The sequence below is a fragment of the Phodopus roborovskii genome, unplaced genomic scaffold, assembly GCF_943737965.1.
Source record: "Phodopus roborovskii unplaced genomic scaffold, PHOROB, whole genome shotgun sequence".
In the NCBI taxonomy this organism is placed as follows: domain Eukaryota; kingdom Metazoa; phylum Chordata; class Mammalia; order Rodentia; family Cricetidae; genus Phodopus; species Phodopus roborovskii.
In genome coordinates this window covers 4,808,592-4,833,051 of record NW_026126645.1, presented here as the reverse complement: position 1 = coordinate 4,833,051, position 24,460 = coordinate 4,808,592, and the positions used below count along the sequence as shown (strand labels likewise).

Below are 24,460 nucleotides of genomic sequence, written 5' to 3'. Positions count from 1 at the left end.
GGAATCCAGATCAACGGACAGAAGGGCTCTCTCCTTTGGGTCATTGGGAAAGTACTGGCAGAAGTAATGAAGTATGCGGGCTCTGGATCAGGGCAACAACCGAGTCTCAGCTCAGTGGTCCTCACAGTCACTTAACCTCTTGGGTCCAGTTTCCTATAATCTGGAAAGGAGCAGCCACATAGACATGTCCCTCTCAATAAGGGCTCACATTTGCATGTGTGTGCACCTGTGTGTGAGGTGTGTGCATGTGTGCATCATATGGAGGTCAGAGGTCAGCACCAATGTCTTCCTCATTTGCTCTCTCCACCTTAGTTTTTAAAAATATTAACCTATTTTTTTTTTTTTTTGTGCATGGGTGTTTTGCCTGAGTGTGTGTGTGTGTGTGTGTGTGTGTGTGTGTGTGTGTGTGTGTGTACACCATGTACGTACAATGCTGCAGAGGCCAGAAGAGGGCACCAGATTCCTCCAGAACTAGTTACAGGTGGCTGTGAGCCTCTCTGTGTGTTCTGAGAACCGAACCCAGGACCTCTGTAAGAATCACAAGTGCCCATTATCACCGAACCATCTCTCCTGACCCCATCTTTTAAAAAGAATATCTTTTATTTATTCTTTGGCAATTTTGTACATGTAAATAATGACTTTGATCTTATACACCCCCAACTTCTTTTTTTTTTTTAAGAACTGATTAAATTAGTGCTTCCTTTTGGAATGTTGACTGACCCTGTTGACTTGCTCTTGGGAGGGTTATCGTAGCTGCAGTGAGCTCATGGTCCACCATTTTCTTGGGACGGTCTCTCATTGAACTTGGGATTCACTGATTGGCTGAGCTGACTGGCCAGTAAACGGAGTGGACTACCTCTGCTTTCTCAGTGATGGGATCATAGGGGCTGCTGACATGCCTACCCTTTTTAAAGTGGGTGTCTTAGTTAGGGTTTCTATTGCTGCTGTGACAAAACACCATGACCAAAAAGCAAGTTGGGGAGGAAAGGGTTTATTTGTCTTGTACTTCAGCATTGCTCTTCATCACTGAAGGAAGCCAGGGCAGGAACTAAAATAGAGCAGGGTCCCAGAGGCAGGAGCTGATGCAGAGGAGACGGAAGGGAGCTGCTTGCTTCCCATGGCTTGCTCAGCCTGCTTCTTACAGAACCCAGGAAGGGCTTCCAGCCCAGAGATGGGACTACCTACCATAATCTGCCCCCCCCAACTGATCACTGAGAAAATTCCTTACAGCTGGATCTCAAGGAGGCATTTCCTCAGCGGAGGCTCATTCCTCTGATGATTGTAGCTTGTGTCAAGTTGACACACAAACCAACCAGTACAGTGGGTGATGGTGATCCTAACTCAGGTTTTCTTGCTTGTGGAGCAATCACTGTACCTACTGAGCTATCTCTCTAATTATCGTAGACTTAGATTTTAAAGTGTTTGTGCACGCCCGCCCGCACACGCGCGTGTGTAACCGAACTTGAATTTTCCCATGCTACACAAGCATCTTCCCAAATTATCTGTCTCAATTTCCTTCTTTTTCAAATTTTTGCATCTGCTCTGACATCTTCTGTCAGTATGTCCTTGACTTTTCCTGTTTGGTCCCACCTGTTCCTCACTGAGTACAATCTACCACCAGGGGGCAGAAGAGACCCAACCAAGACAGGTGCTTCTCTAGCTCTCCTAGCGTTCTCTCTATGGTGTCTACCGGCCCAGCCCTCCAAGGGGCGGGGCTAGATCCGCGTGACCCGGGTGCCAGGCGACCGCGCCGGCGCAGTGTCGCCGTCCCCGGGGGGCCGTCCCCGGTGCGCCGCTCCGCCGGGTAGCCGGCTGAGGCTGCGGCCCCGCACTCTGCCGCTCCGGCTCCGGCTCCGGCTCCTTTCACGGCGGGCCGTGTGCCGCAGCCATGTCGCGAAAGCAGGCGGCGAGGAGCCGGCCGGGCAGCGGCGGCCGCAGAGCCGAGGCGGAGCGCAAACGGGATGAGCGGGCGGCGCGCCGGGCGCTGGCCAAGGAACGGCGGAACCGGCCCGAGCCGGGAGGCAGCGCCGGCGAGGAAGAGTTTGTGAGCTTCGCCAACCAGCTGCAAGCCCTGGGGCTGAAACTGCGGGAGGTGCCGGGGGACGGGTGAGGCGGGTCGGGGGTGCGGGAGGTGGCGCTGGGGATGCGCTGGGTCGGTTGCCATGAGGGAAGTAGGGATCGGGCCTGGTGGAACGCTGCAGCAGGTCCTCCGAGGACCCGGGGCAGTTTGAGAGGTGACCTCGAGGTGCACCTGTGATGAAGCCGAATGGAAGGGACCTAGGTCACACCCGGTGTCATGCTGGGCCTCCTCGCTCCCTTCTGCACTGGGGTTATGAGGACGGAGAGCTGAAGGCATCTTCCTACTTCCTACCCCTTGGGTTCCCCAAGCAAAAGACTTTAGCCATTGCGTGAGGATGCCGGGCCAGCTCTTTCAGGTAACCCGATAACACTAGTAGCAGCTGGAAAGAGGGAACAGTGGTAGGTAAGGGGAAGGAACTTAATGGAAAAGAAACGCGGGTCCAGGAGCGTGGGGAGAGAGAAGGAAAAGGGTAAAGAGACGGGAAGAGGAAGCCTGGTTGCCAGATGTTGTTGCAAGAGACACTATTAGTGTTTTCTCTTCCGTGAGTGGTCAGGTTGAGCTGCTGAAAGAGTGGATATAGCTAAGGAGCATAAGCCAGGTTTGGTGGCTCTTGTTTGTATGCTAGCACTGAGTCAGTGGGGTTGCTATGAGGTTGAGGCCAACTCAGGAGTGAGAGGGTTTCAAAAAAGAAAAAAAAAAAAAAAAAAAAAGCAAAGAAACTTCGAGAGCCTTAGAAATGGTGGGAGAAAAAATTCTAAAGAAAGAGATTTCTTCTCTCTCTTCCTTTTTTTCTTTCTTTATTCCTGCTTCTTTCTTTTCTTTTCTTTTCTTTCTCACTGTGTAGTCTTGGCTAGTCAGGAAGCCCCTCGGTAGACCAGGTTGCCCATAAACTCAGCTGCCTGCTGGAATTAAAGGTGTGCACTTCTGCCCACCGCAGAAAGTGTTTTATTTCATGCCACACTGAAGGTTATCGATCAAGACTTAATCAGCCCCATTTGTCTTTCCTGCCTTCAGAGCTTCAGGCAATTGGGTTTTGCTCTGTTCACAAAGAGTTGGACACACCTTCCTACCTAGGTATTTGTGCTTAATTTCATCTAATTGCATTCAGCCACCACCTAGAACAGTTCCTGGGTCATAGAAGGCATTCAGGACATTTTTATCACCCCCTCCCCCCACAGAGTTTCTCTGTGTAACCCTGGCTGTCCTGGCACTTGCTCTGTAGACCAGGCTGTCCTTGAACTCACAGAGATCCTCTTACCCCTGCCTCCCCAGTGCTGGGATTAAAATTCTGCACCATTACCATCTGGCCCATTTTTTTCTTTTTTTCCTGAGTGAAGAGATAAAAAGTATTAAAGGAGGCCACCTCGCTCCAGCAGAAGCACGGACTCTACTGTAGACATCAAAGCATCTTACAGCCTGGGGTGGTGGCGGGTACCTTTAATCCCATCACTGGCAGACAGATCTTTATTGAATTGGAAGCCAGCCTGCTCTACAGATGGAGCTGGGGTTGTTACACAGAGAAACCCCATCTTGAAAACCAAACAAACGAAAAGTATCAGTTGAATGCAATGGACCCAGGTGAGGCTGCCCTGCAAAGGGTTGGATTGTGTCAGTCAGACAGCAATCTATGTCAAAGAAATATGTCGGGGGTATGGGAGGGGTAAATAGATACTTCACAGTAGCTCATGAACAGCAATCCAGAGTCTAGAGTGAGTCCTGAGGACTTCCATGAAGTTCTGGGAGCATTTACTTTCTCCTTTCCCCAAGACAGCAGACTTCTTCAGTTAATTCTCAAACATTGAATGGAGTGCTAGAAACAGACTAAGATCTAGAAGGGTTCACAGTTGAGAGATGTGTAACAGTAGGTCACTCATATTTTGTCTTTGGACCCCTTTGTATTTATACAAATCGCCGAGGAATAAACACCTGCATGAATACTGTATGAGCCATAGCTCAATGCTTACGCAAGTGCACATACACCCATTAGCCACCCATGCTTCAAGATAGTAGTCCCCCTCCTTATTCTCTCTTTGAGACAGGGTTTTTCTATGTAGCCCTGGCTGTCCTGGAACTCACTACTATGTAGACCAGGCTGGCCTTGAACTCATAGTTACGGAGATCCACATTCCTTTGCCTCCCAAGTGCTGGGATTAAAGGCATGGGCCACCGTGCCCAGTGAGTTGATAGCCTCTTGGAAACTACTGCATTCTTGTGAGAGAATGAGAATGAAGAGCATAAAGGCCTTTGTTTTGAATGTATGGACATCCTGAAAGGGTCTCAAGAATTTAATTTATCTGGAGAGCAGTTGCTATGGGGGAAAGCAGTTTGATAACATCTTAGTAACTGATTATAATGGTACTACTGAGAATGAAGAAAGGGAAGACCCTTTCTTATTCCGACAGCAAATAGACAGTGACTTCCATGAGCAAGCGCCTCTCCATTCAAGAAGGAGCAATAGGGTTTCTCCAAGAGAGCATTCCCGGATGAGTGCCGTGTAGAGGCCTGGAGCGCTCTGTATCTGTTAGCTCCACCAGTTGTGGAGTGGAATGGGAGCGCAGTTTAATGAGGGAGTAGTGCTGGGAGGTAGCTTCCCAGTTTGTTCTTTGGCATTGTTAGGTAGGTCATGAAACTAGCCTGCTGTATACTGGTCTTTTCTTGGGTGGCACTGGAGGACAGGCTGGCTCTGCTGTCATTCATCACTGAGTGTATGTATGGGAAGTGTCAACAGATTTCTTTTTCCCCCCAAGATAGTTTTTCTATGTAACCCTGGCTGTCCTGGAACTCTTGTGTGGACCAGGCTGGGCTCAAATTCGGAGATTCACCTGCCTCTGTCTCCCAGAATTAAAGGCATGCACTACCACTGCCACCCAATTCACAGAGTTTTTTTAATGCATTAATATTTGTTGTGTAGTATTAGGTTAAAATATAGTGATGGCGAGTTTCCACTGTTTCTGTTCTGGCCTGATTACAGTTTGAATGGCCTATGATGGTAACTTGCTATAGGTGTGTGCCTTATAGCATTCTGTAATTGGTTGTTTTTCTGAACTCAAATGTAGGACCTTACACATCTGTGTATCCCTAAAGCACAGTGGTTCTCAAGCAGGGATGGTTTTGCCTCCCAGGGGACAATTGGGACTGTCTGGAGACATTGTTGGTTGTCACAGCTGGTGAGGAGGGATATGGTGTGGTCCTGGCATCTGGTGGGCAAAACCTAAGTGTGTTACCAAGTACTGGCAGTAAGTCCGGTATTCCTTGCAGCACAGGGTGACCCCAGGTGTCCATAGTGTGGGCACTGAGCAGCCCAGCTGCCCTGTAGTGGTGAGAGTGTGAACTCAGGAAACAGCTGGGTCTCCTGGAGGCCCTAAGGGCCATGGTTTTGTTCTCACTGACATCTGCAATGTGGTTACAGGGCTTCCTAAGGGAATCCAGGTCACTATAGTGTTTGTTATGTTTCCTGTGTTGCTGCTGCCTTGTAATCCCGTCAGAGAAACAAGTAATTGCAGTGTTTTTTGACTTGTTAGTGGGCTCAAAGTATGGCAGATGAAAAATGTACTACTATTTGCACATGGGGTAACTACGGGCTAATACTTTGGTAGTTGGGAGAGTCATGACTAGAGCTGGGTTGCCCAGGTTGCATCTTGGACCCAGTACTTTACCACTAACCATCTTGCTAGCCTTGATACTAGCATTTTAATTTTAGAAACCAAACATGATGCTTAACAATGGTATTGTGGTTCTCTGGGACAAGATGGGCAGGCAAGGGGTCCTGTCTTTCTCTGGTATAACCATTTGTGTCCAGGCCCTTCCTCCTCGGCTTTCCCCACTGCATCCCAGACATGGTGCAGACTGTTTTTTCAGCTTGACAAGCTGCTGTCTCTTGAGTACTGAATGACAGATGTCCTAGCTGGGTGGTTTTTGTGAAGCTTGCTTCAGAAAGGTATGGGTAGGTGTGACGTCATTTTGGAAGGGATCTGGGAGTTCTAGGCCTGGAGTAGTATGTGAGGTCTACGTCCTATATACAGGAGCTGACCTATCTGAGGCCCTAAGTAATTTAATATTTGCTTTGAGCTTTTGGCAGGCAGCTGGTGAGCTGGGCAGGAATCCTTATTTGCTGCCTCTCAAGTGGTTGATCTGCCAAGCTGAGGTGTCCCCTCTTCCGAGGACAGCAGGGCATGAGATACAGCATGTCACTAGCTGAGTCCCCTTTTAAAAGGTGTTGACGAGCATCTCTTTCTTGACAGCAATTGCCTGTTCAGAGCCCTGGGCGACCAGCTGGAGGGTCATTCCCGGAACCATCTCAAACACCGACAAGAGACGGTTGACTTCATGATAAGGCAGCGGGAAGATTTCGAGCCCTTTGTGGAAGATGACATTCCTTTTGAGAAGCATGGTAAGTTCACTGTGGGACCCTGGGTCCTTCTGGGTAACCAGCCCACTAGCATCCCAACCCCAGTCTTGATCCTTACTCAGCACCACTCCCACCCCCAAAGAAAAGAAAAGGGAGGTGATGGTAATTGACCAGTGCTTGTGACCTCTTACCAGTGGGATGGGAAAATTAGCTATAAGAGCTATAAGAGCGTACACAGTCTACTTTTTAAACTGTTGGTGCATGGAGATGGTAGAGGGCTGAGAAGATGCTAGCATCTTATGGTGGTTCTTTCTTGCTCTTTAACCTTTTGTAAAAAGGAGATAATAAAGCACCTATCCCAAAGGATTTTTTTTTTTTCTGTGAAGATTAACTTAGATAACAAAATTAAATTCTTAAATAAGTTAGCTGTATGGGGCTGGGGCTATGGATTGTTTTAATTGTCTTCTGTAGTTTTTATTTTATTTTTTAAGTAATCTTGTATTATAACTAGAAAAAGGAAATCGGCAAGCCCATGTTAACATTTCACCAAAAACCGAAACACACCCACCCTTTTCTGATGGGAGATATCATTCTGTAAATATGTTTCTCTTATTGGTTAATGAATGAAGCACTGTTGGCCAATAGGAAAGGAAGATAGGCGGGACTAGGAGGAGAGAGGAAGGAGTAGGGAGGTGATCCAAGATAGAGGACGGAGAGAGCAGAACGCCAGCCCCTCTCTCTGGTAAGATGAGACCACGTGGAAGTACTTAGGTTAATAGAAATGGGTTAATATTTAAGACAGAGCTAGCTGATAAGAAATTAGTAACTGGCCAACAGCTCTATATCTAATATAGCGTCTCTGTGTGTTATTTGGGGCTGGCGAGGCGGCAGAGGGACAAGACTGGCGGGAAAAACCTTACTCATAACACTTTTCTGAAAATGGTATCTTTAAAGCATAAATGTGTCAGTACCTTAGTTTTGGGTGTGTATGTAGCCTGACCTTTGATCTTCCCAAGTGTTACACATGCCACCCCACCCAGTTTATGTGGTTCAGGGATGGAATTCTCAGCGTCTCCCTGATGAGCTGCAACCCCACCCACAAACAGCATCTCCACCACAAGGCTGACATCTGTGTCTTACCAGGACGAGGCAGCATGGCCTCTATTTTGATGACAGTGTGGGACCACATTGAGAATGGAGGGGACAAGGCCGGCAGGGGAGGTTGGTGAGGAGGCTCTCCATATTGGCAGTTCTGAGGAGGGTGTGAAGGGCCAGTCCCAGACCAGTTGGTGCAGTAGTTTACTCAGGCGAGGAGACCAGGACAGTTCTGAAGGTCCTGCTTAAGAATAGCTCCAAGCATGGTGGATGGGGGAGGGGGAATGTCAGTGTCCTCACTGGGAATGGGCACATGGAGCCCTGGGGGTGGTCTGTACCTGTTACGGTGCTCTGGTGGCCCTCTTCTTGGGGTCACTTTTCAAGCAGACAGGCAGTTTCAGAGTTAGCATTTTATAGGTGTGTGTGCGCGCACGCGCGCACGTGTGTGTGTCTCGGCTTTTGGAGTTTTGTGCTGTTTTAAATGAGTTGTGTTGCTGGGTATGCATATTTGCCCAAGCACTCAGGAGGCCGAGACAGGAGGATCAGGAGTCTGAAGCAATCATGCATAAAAGATAATAAGTAAAAGAACCTTGTCATTTTTCAGGATTACTTTGGATGAAGTTTGTGATTTGAAATCCACTTAAACATCTTTAGGAAGGCCCTGTAGTGGACTTGGGGTGTATCCCTGTGTCAGGACAGGAGCTCAAAGCTTCAGTTCCAGTGTGATGTCACTTTAGTTGTGCAGTGGAAAGGTGTTTTCTTGAAATGTCATTGCACAGCCAAGTGTTGCTGTATAAAAATGTGAGCATCAAAGAGATGACACATGGCTTTGACTGCTAGAGCAGAAATGGACAACAGCAGGGATCATGCACGTCCTCAGACCCATTGCCTTGATCTCTTAACCAGTTACCAGTTTTGAATGTCTGTCTGCCCTACCACTCTAAGTTTCTCAGGGACAAGATGTGCCTTTGTCCGGATCCAGGCATACCTGACATTTGGAGGTATTCACATAGGATTTGCTGGTTTAATAAGTGAGGGCTGGTGAGGGCTTAATGACCTTTGCCCTTGGCTCTGCCATCAGGGTTGTTCTCATCTTCTAGCCTGTGGTTCTGTACAACACCATCTCTCCTCTCCCCATCTGAACCAAACCTGGATCAGAACTCGAGCTGTTGGTAATGCCTCATCTCCCTGTCCCCTTACCAGTCTGTGTCTTTTTTTTTTTTTTTTTTTTTTTTTTTTTTTGGCAGTTTCCTCTTCCACTTACCACCTGTGTGGTCAGTTTTTACTGTCACCTTGACATAGCCCAGAGTCACCTGGAACGGAGGCTCCCTTTAACCTCAGTTGGGGGATTGCCTAGATCACATCGGACTGTGGGCATGTCTGTTAGGAATTGACCTGATGGCTAATTGATGTGGGAGGGTGCAGCCCATTGTGGGCATCACCATTCTTAGGCTGGTGGTCCTGAGCTGCATGAGGGAGCTAGCTAGGTATAGGCTTATGAACCAGAGACAGGCCAGCTAGCAACATTTTTCTGAGCCTGCCTACAGGTTCCGTCAGACTGACCTGGAAGTATAAGGTGAAATAAATACTCTCCTCCTCCCAGTTGCTTTTTGGCCATGGTGTTTGTCACAACAATAGAATGAAACTAGAACATCACTTCTGAAATGCAGGTGTGATAGCCATTTCACTAGGAACCCTCAGTGCAGTGTGGACTGGCTTTATGGCCCCTTGATCTCTTCAGTCTGTTCTAAATCAGAGAGTTGTGATCCAAGTTTGTTTTCCTAGAAAATGAGTTGCTGGTGCCCACTGATCTGAGGGCTGAGCCTGTGATATATAGCCCTTCATGATCTGTGATTTTTAATTTCTCCTGCCTCTGTTTCTCTCCATATTTTCTTCCTCTGTTTCTGCAGTCCAGGTTCCTGTGGTACAGTATAGTCCATAGTCTCTTGTTTGGAATATCATCCATTGCTCCTTTTAACTCCTACTTGGCCTTGGAGCATCGGTTTAGTAGTATAAGCCTATCAGCTTATCTGATACACCTTATTCTCCACCCCTCCCTGTACATGTGCTTTCTCTCTCTCTCTCTCTCTCTCTCTCTCTCTCTCTCTCTCTGTCACACACACACACACACACACACACCACACACCCTGACATGAAGCTAGGTTATGAGCACAGCTCTGCAGGATTTCCCTCATCTGACACTACCTTTAAGTTCAGATTCCCCACATTCACAGGAGCTATCCTGATGGCGGTGGTTGTGCGGGAAAAGGAATGACTGAAGTTAGCTAGAGGGGAAGACTGGGTCCAGCACCATCCAGTCTCAGAAGGTTCCAAGCACAGTGCTTCTTTGTCTTTCGGAAGTTTTATGCTCTTGGCATTTCTATGGCAGTACACATAGTGCTCTCGACAGGGGCGCTCGCTGCAGCTTTAGAGTCCAGAGTTTGCCTTTGGTTTTGTTGTTGTTGTTATTTTGTTTTGGCTTTTTTGGCCATTTCTCTGTTTTCTTTTGTGGTAGCATGTAGCTACTGTATAGTCTGTTAGCAGCTGTATTCTAGAGCCCATCATAAAAGAGAGACTTGCCCTCCTTTGGAAATTCCAAAGGTTTGGCAGTTATTTTGCAGGAGTCTGGAGTAAAGGCCAGATCAGCCCTTCCCTGAAGCACTGGTTGTTTTCATTGTCCATATTATTCTGATTGTAGTCTTCTCCAGGGCAGAGTGACAGAGTGGCCACAAGCTGCTGGAGTGAAAGAAAGCCCAGCTCACCAAGTTCAGGCTCTGTGGCCTTGGGCTGTCCTCACCCCATTTGTTCATCTGTCTAGTGGCGAGTGGGATAACCCTTCCAAGCATTGCTCTGATGATTAAAAATAAGGATTCCTGAGAAATTATCAGCACTGCTTGACGCATGCATGCATTGCATCCATTCGTGTGAGCTGCTGCCATTTCTCTGTTGTTGTACACACTGTGTCTGTCATGCCTCTGGACACATTGGAAGCACACAGCATTTACTGAAGGAATTAATCAGCAGATCCTTCTCTGATGATGGGAACCGTGGTGTAGTCTGTGTATTGTTCACTTCGAGCTCCCTAGACTGACGGCTGGTGGCCTTTGCAGATGTGTGGTCACGCTTCTCACAGCTTGCAGCTACATAAAATACCAACCATGTTTGCATTTGCATTCTCCATCATAAAGACTTCATCTTTCTCTCCTGTCTCCATGCAGTGGCCAGTTTGTCAAAGCCTGGTACTTTTGCTGGCAATGATGCAATCGTAGCCTTTGCAAGACGCCATCAGTTGAATGTGGTGATCCATCAGCTTAATGCCCCTTTGTGGCAGGTAGGTCACCTGTTTAGGAGTGTCCGTAAGACGATGGGGCTTGACCTGTGATGCTGAATTCCTAACTAAGAGTAGTTTGGACCGTGACCTAACCAAAGACAGGCATCTTGTGATTTGGAACTAACTAACCCTGTGCTGGGCGCAAACGGAGTCCAGAGTGTGAGTGAGGAGTATTTTATGACCCTGGGCTATAACTCAACAGTCAGCTAAGTGGGTGATTTGTGGACAGAAATTAATGTGGAAATGCTTCAGACAATTAAACTATGTTGGTATATAAATATTTAGTACACACAAATGGTAGTTTGAAGTATGCCTGTTCCCCTGCAGTTTGTGTGTGTGTGTTTTTAGGAGTAGAGAAGTATAAAATCCATTTTAATGACTATGTTCACCATAGTGACTAAGAAGTGTTTTCTGAACAGTAGAGTGCTGTTTTTATTCAGCTTTGTTTCTGCATTTTGCTTTTTTTCTACAGTAAAGATTTTATAGCAAATGTTTACTCCAGGCTGAGACAGTCGTGAAGCCAAACAGCCCTCCCCTGTGAAGTATCTGCCACTCAACTCCTTCTCTTCCTCTTTGTCTCCTACATTAACCTCACCTGTCAGTCCATCAAATCAAATGTCCTAGAGCATGGGTGATCGATCAAAGTCACTGACTGAGTATGCACCCCACTCCCTTAGTCACCTTCTCAGAATTCAGAGGGCTTTGTGTGACTCTGTGGCTCAGCTCCAGTCACTGTGAATGTGCTTTCACTGACTCTCTGCCCTGTGTCAGTGAGAAGTTTTATTAGAAAGAGAAGGAAGGGGGAAGGAAAGCGAAAAGAGGTAAAGAGACGCAGAGACAGAGAGAGGACACAAAAGAGGGAGACAGGAAAAGTCCTGTCTGCCCCAGGGGAACAGCAGGAGAGAGCTGAACTTTTTTTTTTTTTTTTTTTTTTTTTTTTTTGTTTAGAAAGTTAAAACGTTTTGATTGTAGAAAAACTGGGAAATTGAGAAAAGCCCCCAGAGGTGGGTGAAAGCCACCAGAGTCACACTGACCAGAATTAGGACTGTTAACATTAGGGTGTCCTGCCATTCACCCACACTTGGGCATATGATCAGGGGTGCATAATCACATGTTTTTACAGTACATTTTAAACACATGTACATAAGCTCACACACACACTCACACACACACAGTTCTGCATGCGTTACTATCTTAAAGGCCAAGGGCATGTTTTCTTTGAGTGCTGCCGGCATGTACCCCTTTGTAATTGCCTGTGTCTTGGCCTGTACTCTTTTTTTTTTTTTTTTTTTTTTTTTTTATTTTTAAAAGAAGGTCCAGTTTTTAAAAATATAAATTACACATGCCAGAATTCACCCTTTTCTCGTTTATAGTTCTGTGTTTGACATATATGTAATACCAACAACAACATATGGCATAGCTGCACTCTGCCAAGAAGTTAGTGCCTGCCCTGGGCCGTCACTACCCACTCATCTCTTTCCCAGCCTCTGGTAGCTACTGTTTCACTGTTTTCCTTCTAGTTGTGCTTTTTTGTCCCGTAAATGGAAGTCTTCAGCCTTTTGTATCTGGTACAGGGTCCTTTTAACAGTTACACAGGACAAAGTGAAGTAGATGCTGGCAGGGCTGGTGAGAACATGCCTCAGTGATGCGGTGAGCAGTGAGGGAACAGGACCCAGCTCCTTGCCCAGTGTGGCTAGCTGTCTACGTGGCAGGGAGAGGACCTGTGTGGAGTGGGTGCTCTTAAGAGTGATCTGCTGGCCAAGAACACGGTTACCCCTCCAGTTCCAGCCATTTGTTATTACCGTGTGCAGTCAGTGTCCTGACAACTCAGGACACTTGAGTACACGCTGTGAGGAACCTGATCTAGAAGGAGAAACCCATGTCAGCGAGGTAGCCATCAGTGTTTTTCCTAAAGATAACTCTTAAGTTTCTTAATTGCCCCAATTCTTACATTTTTCAAATCTACTTCTGTAGCATCCTGGTTTATGACTTGCAAAACAGTGGAAGTACATACTTAAAGCAGATTTATCCTATTGGATCTGCCCTGCCTGGGGGCACAGTCATTGTTTCGAGCTCTTGTATTAATGAGTTGGCTCAGACTCAACATGGATACTGAAACTTACATTGTCTCCTGCATTGGTGTGCAGGCCTGTGAGCGGTTTCCATGTATTGTGTAGCCACTGACAGGCCTGTTAGGTATGAGCCTAACAATTTTGGGTGACTGTTCTAGTTGGTTTTCCATTCATAATATCCTTATGTTGTTACTAAATATGTAATGCTGTAGGAACTTTGTCATGTGAAGACAAAGTAAAAGCTATCCTCTCAGTGTCCTTTCTGGGAGACAGTGGTGCTTCTGCTGTGTCACATGCCCATCTAGACTCACCTCTCCAGACCTAGACATTCTACTATAGAAGCTTTTGTACTTCCTACACGGGATCTGTGTGATTCCTGCTTGTCCTGTGGCTACTGTTTTTGTGGGGGTTTGTTGTTTGTTTGTTTTTTTCTTGTTGTTGTTTTAGGTTTGATTTCTTTGTTTTGTTTTGTTTTTTATTTTTCTGTATAGTCCTGGAATTCACTCTTGTAGACCAGGCTGTCCTCAAACTCAGAGATCCACCTGCTTCTACCTCTCGAGTGTTGGTATTAAAAGTGTATACCACCACCTGGCTGACTTGCTGTTTTTAGATCTTGAATACTGTTTAAGTTAATGGCCACCTCAGATTACTTTGGACTTTCAGTGAAAATAAAGAGGGTTGGTGTTTTAGAATTTTAAAGGAGGAACAGTTACCTAGGGGTAAAATTGGAATTATTTTAGTTTCTTTGGAGGGAATCTTCCCAGCCCAGCACTTACAGTTTTGTATGCTTTTTCCCCCCCCATGATTTTAGAGAATTGATTCTTGTTGTATCCCAAGGCATTGTTGGGATTTAACACCCTGTGGCCTGTGCCCAAGGCTGTTTGGTGTGCACAGGACTGTGGAAAATTTACAGGTCTGTGGGGTGTGCACAGGGCTGTGTGGACAGTTCCCAGGGCTGCTCTGTGTGCTCAGGGCAATGTGGACAGTACCCAGGGCTGAACTGTGTGCTCAGGGCAATGTGGACAGTACCCAGGGCTGAACTGTGTGCTCAGGGCAATGTGGACAGTACCCAGGGCTGAACTGTGTGCTCAGGGCAGTGTGGACAGTTCCCAGGGCTGCTCTGTGTGCTCAGGGCAGTGTGGACAGTTCACAGGCCTACAAGGTATGCACAGGGCTGTGTGGACAGTGCCCAGGGCTGTGGTGTGTGAAGAGCAGTGTGGACAGTTCTCAGGGGTGTGGGTACTGTGGCCAGTGCCCAGGGCTGAGAGCTATGTGCAGGGCTGTGTGGACAGTGCCTAGGGTTGAATTGTGAGTGCAGGGCAGTGCCCAGTGCTGTGCGATGTGCCCAGGACACTGTGGACAGTGCCCAGGGCTATGAGGTGTGCAGGGCCGTGTGGTGTGCTGGTGCAGTTTTATTCAGGAATTTTGTCTTAGGTTTTGTGTTAGGTTTTGAGATTGTTGCTGCCTTTATGTTTCATGTATGATTGGAAAAAGGAGGTGGATTTATTATAGCTAACAAAGCCATGTCAGGCCAGCTGTGTATGGTTCCATTTTAAAGGTCTTCAAGGGGATCTAGAAACTTTATACTTGGCATTTACTTCTTTTTCCAATGATAATCCTTTTCTATTTGAGCTTCTGGCTCAACGGATCTGGGTCTGCTGCAGGGTCTTCCCATTGAAAGGAGCCTGTGCACGGCCAGGTGTTTAGTTTTATCTGACTTCATTGCAGGCCTCCCTCTGGCTTGTTAGTCATTCCATATGGATTCACTTGCATATTGGCAAGTATTACATAGGCACCTGGAAGCCTGCAAGCCTGCAAGCCTGCACAGGAAGACAGCTCAGAGATCAGTGTCCCAGTCCGTCTCTATAGAGCCTACTGGCCTGACTTCCTGGCCAGGGCCCAGAATCCCCACAGGCCCACACCTCCCGCTCCTCTCTCTGTCTGCAGATTCGAGGTACGGACAAAAGCAGCGTGAGGGAACTACACATTGCCTACCGGTACGGTGAACACTACGACAGCGTTCGGAGGATCAATGACAACTCAGAAGCGCCGGCCCATCTCCAGACGGATGTAAGTGAAGCCCTTGTTCCTTCTGCTTCCAGACCTGCATGGAGCAGCTCCAGAGCTGTGTCCTGAGCTGAACACCAGGGGCCAGCTGTTGTTGCTGATAATGAAAAGTTCCTGTTGGAGAGCTGTGGATCTAACTGCTAAAATAATTTTAGCCGGCAGGCGCACTGGCTGCCTAGCCTGACGACTTGGGTTCTCTCCTAGGAACCCACATAGTGGAACAAAAGAATCAGCTCTCACGAGATGACTTCAGACACGTACATGAGGTCATGGCATGGGTGTGCATGCACATATACATGTGAGGGGAGAGATGCTTGTTGTCCCTTTACCTTCCTCCAGTAGGCACCTATGCTTAGGTGTATACACGATCTGAATTCTTAAAATTAATTTTGTTTAAAAATCAGTCCATGCCCATTATCTGAAATTTGGAAACTACACAAGGGGTTAAAAAAAAAAAAAAAGGTAAAAAGCACATAGAAGTAGCTGCATGGATGCAAATTTTGTTGTTCACTTCTCAGCAGATTTCATGTTAGTCATTTGGTGCTTCAAGACTGGATGAAATTATATTATCTATGTAGCTTCGTTTCCTGCTCCCCATTCTGTCCATGTGTGGGAGAGAGTGTGGTTTATGGTGTGCATGCCTATGTGTGCACAGAAGCCAGAGGAGAGCATCACTGTCCTGTAAATTCCACTATATCCTTTTGAGGCAGGTTCTCTCTTTGATTCTGAAACTTGCTTGGGTTTTTGTTTGATTTTGGCTAGACTATAGCCAGCATGACCCAGTGATCCTGCTGTCTCCAAGCTCCACAGCACTGAGTTGCAGGTGTGACCCAGGCCATGCTTAGCTTCTTATTGCTGGATCCATAGTCAGGTCCTCTGGCTACACAGGGAGTACTTGGGATGACAGAGCCATCTGCAGCCCACGCTGCTATTGTTACTTCAGCCCAAGTGAGTGCTCAGATCTGCCATGCACAGTGGTCTTTATATTTAATGTGTCTTGGGGTTTAATTCCTGGCAGTACACAGAAGCCTTCCTAGATCTGTTTTGAAGGTGGCCTGATATTCTGCTGCGTGGGTCCATCACAACCTGTTAGGCAGTCTCTTAACCCCCTCTTAAATGTGTCCTTTGAGCCTGTGCCGTCAGAGGCAACAATGTGCAGTGTTTTGTATATGTACCCCCTTTCTCTAGGATAAATTCACAGGAGCCTTTGTGTGTCAAGGTGTTTCCATAGATGTTACCATATCACTTCCTGTCAGTGTCCTAGGGTCCTGACTACAGTATGTGGCTCTTGACATACCCTTTGAAAGAAAAAAAATAAAGTTTAATCTTTATCAGATTAGGGAAGACTGTCTTTGTTTTTACATAATGGATTTTTTCCCTAGGTTTATTAGGTGTGTGTTAGTGCATGTAAGCACATACAGGTGCCTTAGAGTCCAGACAAGGACATCAGATCTATTGGAGCTGGAATTACAGGTGGTTGTGAGGCACCATGTGGGTGCCGGGAACCAAATGCTGATCTCCTGCAAGAGCAGCCAGAGCTCTTAGCTGCTGAGCGAGCGCTCCTCCTCCCACGTAGAGTTCATGAGTGTTTTGTCATTAATCCGTTGTGTACCTTTCCCTGTGTTTATGACCCGCCCATTCTTCCTTTCTTGTGAACTGCATTTCTTTCCTTTGTTCACTTTTGTCTTAGTGTGTTGTCTTGATGGCTTTTAGAAACTTTTTATACATTAGGGAAATAAGCTTCTGTGAGAAGCTTCATTTCCTAGTCTGCAGACATTTCCTAGTCTGTCATTTCTATTTTTCTGTCTGTTGTGGTCTTAGCTGGGTTTTTAGGGTGTTTGGGTTTTAGGTAAATTTACCAATACCTTATTTACATCTTCCCATTCCTCTGTCCACCTTGTCCTCCCACTCCTCGGTTTCTTAGATTTTGTTTTGTTTTTGGGTTTTTTTTTTTTTTTTTTTTTTTTTTTTGGCAGTGCTAGTTGTCAGACATGGCCAAGGAGGTGCTGTGCCTCTGAGCCATATCCTGCCCTATCAGGGTTTCCCTACCCAACTCTGGGGCTTGGGGTCATAACTAGACACAGCCCTTTCTGTTCTGAGGTTAGAGGATGATCCCGGAGTTGTTCTAGTAGTTTTATATTCTAGTTATATTTTGGTTTGGTTTCTTGAGGCAGAATCTCTACTTAGCTCTGGCTGACTTAGAACTTACTGTGTAGACCAGGCTGGCCTCAAAGTCAGGGATCTTTATGCCTCTGCCTGTCAAGTGCTGGGATTAGAGGCTACAGTGCCTGGTTTTTTTTTTTTTTTTTTTTTTTTTTTTTTTTTTTTTAACAGTTACAGTTTTTGTTTTGTTTTTATTTATCTTTAGTTTTAGTTTTTTAGAGGTGGCTCTCTCCCTGGATAATCCCAGGCTGGCTTTGAACTTGTTGTCATCCTCCTGCCTCTGTTTCTATACAGCAAGGATTACAAATGTGGGTCCCTGTACCTGACCCCCTTTTGGTTTTATATGAAACCCTTGGCTCCACTTGGAATTTATATTCATTAGGGCCTGAGGCAGTGGGTCATCTCTGTGTCTTTTGTGCTTTCCCAACTGCAGCTAGATGTCTTTTCATGCTGCATGTTTCCTTCCTGGTTCAATGTGCTGCACACACTCAGTCCCATATGTGTTTGTATCTCCTTTTAGCTTATTACTTCTGCTCCACTAGCTTCTGTGTGTGTGTTCATGCCCTGCAGTTTTAATTAGTACAAGTTTATTGTACAATCTGGGATAGTTTTTTACTTAACTGATTTTTGTTATGATTTTCTATGTTTTGCTTTTTAAAAATGGCTTGCTTTTTTAAAAATTGGAATCCTTTTTCTTTATTTTTTTATCTTCAATTATATGTGTGTAGGTCTATGTGAGTGCATGTGTGGGAGTGCATGTGTGCGGGAGTGCATGTGTGTGGGAGTGCATGTGTGTGGGAGTGCATGTGTGTGGGAATGCGCGCTTGTGGGAGTGCATGTGTCGAAGTGAAGGTGTCTGAGGTGTTCAGAAAAGGGTGTCAGATCCTATGGAGCTGGAGTTAGCATAGTTGTAAACCACCCGGTGAGCTGGGAATCTGCTAAGCCCTCTCTCCCTGGCTCCTCTCACCTCTTCCTGTTTGTTTGTATTCTGTATGTATGGGTGTTTCCCGAGTGTTTGTGCCTGTACCATGCAGCCTGGTGCTCTTGGAAGCCAAAGAAGGCATTGGATTTCCTGGAACTGGAGTTACAGATGGTTGTGAGCTTTCATGTGGGTGCTGGGAATTGAACCTGGGTTCTCTGGAAGAGCAGTCAATAATCTAAACTGTTCAGCCTCCTGCTTCTTCTTGAGACACTGCCCTGTGCACACCAAGCATCCCTGAGCACTGGCCACAGTGTTACATCCCAACAATGCCCAGGCTGACCTTGACTTTTGTATGTAGTTAAGGACATGAACTTCCAATTCTCCTGCTTCTACTTCCCAAGTGCTGAGATTATAGACACGTGCCCCTGTGGCTGTTCTGTATTTTGTCATGGATTGAACCCAGGGCTTTATATGCTGGGCAACCACCCTACCAACTGATTTACATTCACAGGTCCTTAATCGGAGTCTTACTAGAGTCATAGATTAAAGAAAAATTGCCATTTTAAGTGTATTGTATGACTTACATGGTCCTAGCCAGGACCTGGTGAGCTTTGTTGACTGATGTGAACTCCTTGGGAGTGTTCTCTTCAGATAGAGCTTGCTTATTTTCTTTCTTTTTATTCTCAGATATTTTGTGGTTTTGTTCCTGTTATGTGACGTGGATCTTTTTCTGTTCATATTTCCTAACTGGTTATCATTTGGATGAAACCTCTTGACACACCCAAAGATCCTATGGAACTCTTTCCCTTAAAGACTGAAGTAAAGCCACCTACCATGTGGATCACTTCACATGCAGCATGTGCTGTAGTGGAACACTCCGGGCTTCCTTGACCATGTCCTCTGTTGGTGCTAAAACCAACGGAAAGTCTCATGCCAGCAAGGCAGCCTTTCTCTGTCACACCTGATTGTGTACATTGCTGTGAATGGAATCATGTATTTGACCCTTGCTGCCTGGCCCTTTTCACTTAGCATGGTGTTTATGAGAGTCAGCCGTGCTGTCATGTGCATGAGTACTGTTTAATGGTATTCTACTGTGTGGCTCTATCACAGTGTCTTTGTTACTTTTCCATTGCTGTGATAAAGCACCATGACCAAGGCAGCGTATAAAACAAAGTGCTTACTTTGGGACTTGGGTTAGAGTTGGCAGTGACAAAGCAAAGGCACAGTGGCAGAGCAGCTGAGAGCTCACATCTTGAGCTGTCATTTTGCTTTTTAATTTTAAAAGCTCTTTATAGATTCTGGCTACTAGATTTTTACCAAATACACAGTTTGTCAGGATTTTTTTTATTAGTGTTGCTGCTGTTGGTATGGGTTTTCCTGGTGGTTTGTTGGTTGTTTTTCAGGTACAGCATTATCGTGTCTAAGTAGATGTTTCTTTTTCCCTAATTTTATACTTCCAATTGTTTTATCTGAGTCAGCGGTTACCTCTGAAATATTCAGTAGTGATGATGCTCACCACTGTACCTGGAGTGAAGATGTTATCTGAGGACATGCATGTTCCCTGTCATGCTGTGAAACCTGTAGCTTTTGTCTCGTTGGTCATCACCATAGATGACTTTCCTATTAGCCTATATCTCATGTATTTCTTGGCTGGCTTCCTGGGCTCTGTGAAAGGTTGCTTATTGCCAGCCGCTAAGGTCGTTTAATCTTAATAGGTAGCTTTGTGTTGAGGCTCTCATGGATATACTGCTCATGGCTGAGCTCTGTGTTTGTGTCCATTGCATGTCTCCCTCCATTTTCAGGAGGCAGAAGGAGATGGTGGTTGTGTAGTCAAAGGGGGCAGGAAGTGGGTTGGTTTTCTGACTTGGGCCCCAAGTGAGCTATGTTACCTAAGCTTTTGGATTGGCTGAGTGTGGTGTGCCCCACAGGTGTGTGGAGTCAGCAATGCCATGTGTCCCAGAGCTTGCTGGTTATCACAGAGAATTGGGGGGCCAGATGAGAGCTGGATACTTGTGTTTTCAAGGCTAACACTATAAGTTCAGTAGCTCAGCAGGCGTGAACATGGGGACCATCTTCTGTACTCAGCAAACGTAGGCAAATATGTGCTGACAGACTCAGACATCATTGCCCAAGCACTGCTGTCCAAATACCATGGGTGCCTTGCTGCTGTTCTTTCTGTGTGGTTTCTCCCTGCTCTGTACTCAGGGCTGTCCCAGATTCTCAATGTGGGTGAGTCTAGCTACTGCTGTTCTCGTCAGGTTGTTTCTAGAATTCTTCCTCCCATGTTTAGATGGTTTGTGATTCAGGTGTCCTTCTGTGTTAGAGAGCTGAGGGGAATTTGCTGGAGTCCATGGTCCTATGCTGTGTTTCTTTTAGTTCCAGATGCTTCATCAAGATGGAGCAGATAAAAAAGAAAAGATCAAGACAAAAGGGGTGGATTTAGAAGACTGCCCGAGAGATGAAGTGGAAGATGCTGTCCAGAAAGTTGGCAATGCAACTGGATGCTCAGTTAGTGCCCTCCCCCCCCATGCCTCACAGCTGGATGCTCAGTTAGTGCCCTCCCCCCCATGCCTCACAGCTGGATGCTCAGTTAGTGTCCTCCCCCCATGCTTCACAGCTGGATGCTCAGTATCATTTCCCCCACCCATGCCTCACAGCTGGATGCTCAGTATCCTTCCTCAAGCCTCACAGCTGGATGCTTAGTTAGTGCCCCCCCCCATGCCTCACAGCTGGATGCTCAGTTAGTGTCCTCCCCCATGCTGCATATCAGGTGCTGCCATGCCAGAGTTGGCCTGTCAGAGACCCACGGGAGTGGGGAACTGTTAATTCATTTCTCTTGTTCTCTGAGTTTTACCCATCAATGCTCAAAATCCTAAGGAGTGGGTTTAATCTTTTTTGAGAGATTTGCTCTAGTAAAGGTATAGCTTTATAAAGAAAGTTTATTTTAAAATGCATTGGAATGGCTACTGCATGTGATGGTCTTGTTTGAGATTGATGTTGTTTTGGTGGATGAGGTCTTGGAGCCTTGTCCGTTCCTCTGTTCGTGTTTCCGTGTGGTGAAGCAGAGCTCAGGAGTACAGCGCCTCCAGTCTGTGTGTCTCTGCTTCTTCCGTAGGATTTTAACTTAATAGTCCAGAACCTGGAAGCCGAAAATTACAATATTGAATCTGCAATAATCGCCATGCTTCAGATGAACCAGGGGAAAGGAAACAGTAGGTTCCACACTAAGACTTCTCAATAAGCTTCAAGTGTTATGCGATCACTCCCTGGTGTCTGCAGCCTACATGATTGCTGCAGTGGCCACACTATCCATCTGTCCCCACTTGAGCACTGTGAGCATTTATCTGTCATGACAAGGAGTTAACACTGCCTCCTATCTATGCTGCACAGTGTGTGGGGTGTGCATGTGCAGGGTGAGCTGGGCCTGCACTTGAAGTGAGTTTTGATTAGTTTAGATCTTAGCAGCCATGTGTGGCTGTGGCCACTGGATTGGGCTGTGTAGGGTTAGACCATGTTTTGTTTTAGATGTAGGATATAAATGAATACTTTATCCCTAAAAATTCTCTTTAAAAGTTCATGTAAGAAAACAAACACTGCTGGCAGATGTTGGCTGTGAACCTTGGAGCCAGCCAGAGGCTTCACAGGCTTATTGCAGCCTTCCTGACTGTTGAGAGGAGTGTCAGATTCCATCCCCCAGTGATCTTGCAGCCATGTAACTGCAGTTGCTTTGTGTAACTGTTGAGTTCTTGTTTTTAACAAAAAATGCCTTTCTTTGGAAGATGCAAAGGAGAACCTGGAGCCTAGTGACCAAGTATCGAAGCAGTGTGACCCTTCATCCGATGAGGCAGGCAGCGGCTCCACACTCATTGGAAATCAGGGTGGAAATGAAGGCCAGATAGAAAACAGCAAGGCTCGGGCCAGACCTAGTGAAGAAAACAAAGCAAATAAAAACCAGATCCCAAAGGTATGATGTGGTGGGAGGCAAGGGCACTGGGGATTCTAAGCAGGCGTGGGAAGTTGCATTTCACCCTACTGTGCATTTTTCTAGATGTATGAAAGTAGTTCTTGTACAGCATCTGGGGGCAGGCATACAGACATGTACCAAGATGCAGAATGAAGACTTTGCTTGTCCCACAGTCACAATAGCCTATAGCCCCTCTGTACAGATGCATAGCTACCTCCTCCCATCCGATGTGACTGTCAGGGTGTATTTGCGTCACCTGGAGCAAACAACTTTGTGTGTAAATCTTTGTGCTTTGCATTGTTTTCTTGCATAGTGTCCCAGGTTAAATCAGGGCATGCCTCTCTAGATCTGCTTCAGGCTCTTGCTAACCTGTCAGGTGTGTTAGGAACTAGCAACCAGCTGACCCCTGCCTGATGATGGGCGGGACACTCATGGCTGTGTCATTGCTATGTCAGTCAGCCTTACCTGGCGGCTCAAGCTTTACCTGGCTGCCAGAGGACTCAGTTATGCATGCGCAAGCGCGCCAAGCGGCCGCTCTCTCTTGCCCCCTCTTGCTCTCTCTCTCTCTGGTTTCTCTTATTCCCCCTCTTGCTTTCCCTCTCTGGCCTCTCTCTGGCCCCCCCTTCTTGCTCTCTCTCTCTCTCTCTCTCTCTCTCTCTCTCTCTCTCTCTCTCTCTCTCTCTCTCCTGCTTTCGGTTGGCCACCAGCTACCCCCTCTTTCTCTCCCCTCTCTCAATAAACTCCACGTGGGCGCTGAGTCTCGTGTTTGTGTTTCTTAGGCATTAGCTGCAGCAAAAGAATAACAAAGTGTATGCCTCCATCCCTGCCCCGACTTCCACAAGTGTCATTAATTTATCCAGTTTCAAACTTATCTTAAAGGCAGATGTTTTGAGCTAGACTATTACCTAAGGTGCAGAAAATGATGTCACAGTCTGGGAACTTTATTGCCATTATCTTAAATGATGGAGAAAGTGTCTCCAGGCCCCTGCATGGGATTGTCATCAGTGGCTGGACTTGGGGCACTATCTTCATGGTATTTGGGTTGTTTTATGAAGAGGATTGATTTGACTTGATGCTTCAGGAAGGAAACATAAATGTCAAAAGTCTTTTGAACAATGGTGGAGATGACATCCTTGTGCTCTCTCGGGCTGTTTATTCTGTCCTTGCTGAAAGTATCCTGGGCCCTGTGCTTCCTTCAGCCCAGCATCTCACAGCACTGGTGGCCCACACTGCCACTGTCTTTTCCAGGTTACAAACAAGCAGCGGAGGGAGCAACAGCGACTGGAGAAGAAGAAACGGCAGGAGGAGAGGCACCGCCACAGGGCCCTGGAGAGCAGGGGCAGCCATAGGGACGCCAGCAGAAGCGAAGCAGATGTGAACACGCAGGTTACCTTGGTGAAGACCTTTGCTGCTCTGAACATCTGACTCTCAGGCCCCTGAGAGGTGGAGGATGAATGCTGCAGACCAGGCATCCCAGCCAGGTGTCCTAACAGTGCCCACACACGAGCCCACAGGAGTCCTTCCTTCAAGCCGACTCTTCTGTCCTTAGCTCTGTCAGTGTTTTGTTGTTATGGTGAAGCCATTTGCCTTCTGGAACACAAAGAAAGTACTGAGCCAAGGCTGGGTCATGGGGAGGTTGCCTTTGGAGCGTGGTGATCCTAGGCTCTTCCGTGACGTGTGGGGTGGGTTTGCTGTAATTATCTTGAAGTCGTTTAGCACAATCATTAGAAATCCACGGTGACAACTTCTTTTGTTTCTCTCTCATTTTCAAGCAGGGATGCACGTCTTGGTTTACCAGCTCAAGAGTGTGTTGAGATCTGATAGATCTGATTTGTTTCTGACCCAGGTTACTTGGACATGTCAGTGATATGACAGGGCCGGTGGCTCACAGCAGTCAGGGACATCAACGACATCTCCCTTCTTCCTGTCTCTGCTATCACCTCAGAGTGTGTCTATCTTTCCTCTTCCAGCCATGTGGTGCATGTGCCTGGCTGTGGGTGAGCCTGGGTTTTGCTGAGAGCTGCACAGTCAGCTGAGAGCTGCACAGTCAGCAGAGTTTCGGATGTTTTCTGAGCAGGTAGGAGATAGTGTGGCTCTGCTTGAGGACACCTCTGAACTCTGATGTGCAGGCTTGAGTCCATAGCTGTATGGTGGGGTGGGGTGGGATGGGGTTGGGGGCCTCAAGTTTTCCTCAGTAGAGTCTAAAGACTTCTTCTATGGAGAAGTCTACAGGATAAAGTTTTCCAAGGTTGAATTTTAACTATGTTTTTCTTTTTGATATGCTAGACTCAGAAAGATGCTTACAGAGAAGTAAGTGGTCGCTTGACCTTAGAGGTTGCTAAATTTTTTTAACACAAGAAAATGAAATGGGATCCCAGCACTCAAGCAGGGCAGGATTGCTGCAAGGCTGGGATCAGC

At 46.7% G+C, this 24,460-nt stretch overlaps 1 protein-coding gene across 2 annotated transcripts; it reads left to right on the top strand.

The window, feature by feature from the left end:
- Positions 1-1,814: 1,814 nt before the first annotated feature.
- Otud3 (OTU deubiquitinase 3) lies at positions 1,815-23,786 on the top strand. 2 transcript variants are annotated; one of them, XM_051173564.1, is made up of 8 exons: positions 1,817-2,106; positions 6,322-6,470; positions 10,742-10,854; positions 14,874-14,996; positions 20,455-20,586; positions 21,194-21,290; positions 21,858-22,042; positions 23,291-23,786. In XM_051173564.1, the coding sequence occupies exons 1-8, from the start codon at positions 1,889-1,891 to the stop codon at positions 23,465-23,467; spliced, it is 1,194 nt and encodes a 397-aa protein (XP_051029521.1). In that variant the 5' UTR covers positions 1,817-1,888; the 3' UTR covers positions 23,468-23,786. The 2 variants fall into 2 exon arrangements, with proteins under 2 accessions (XP_051029522.1, XP_051029521.1); XM_051173565.1 differs by lacking the exon at positions 20,455-20,586 and having other exon boundaries at positions 1,815-2,106.
- The last annotated feature ends 674 nt before the right edge of the window (positions 23,787-24,460 follow it).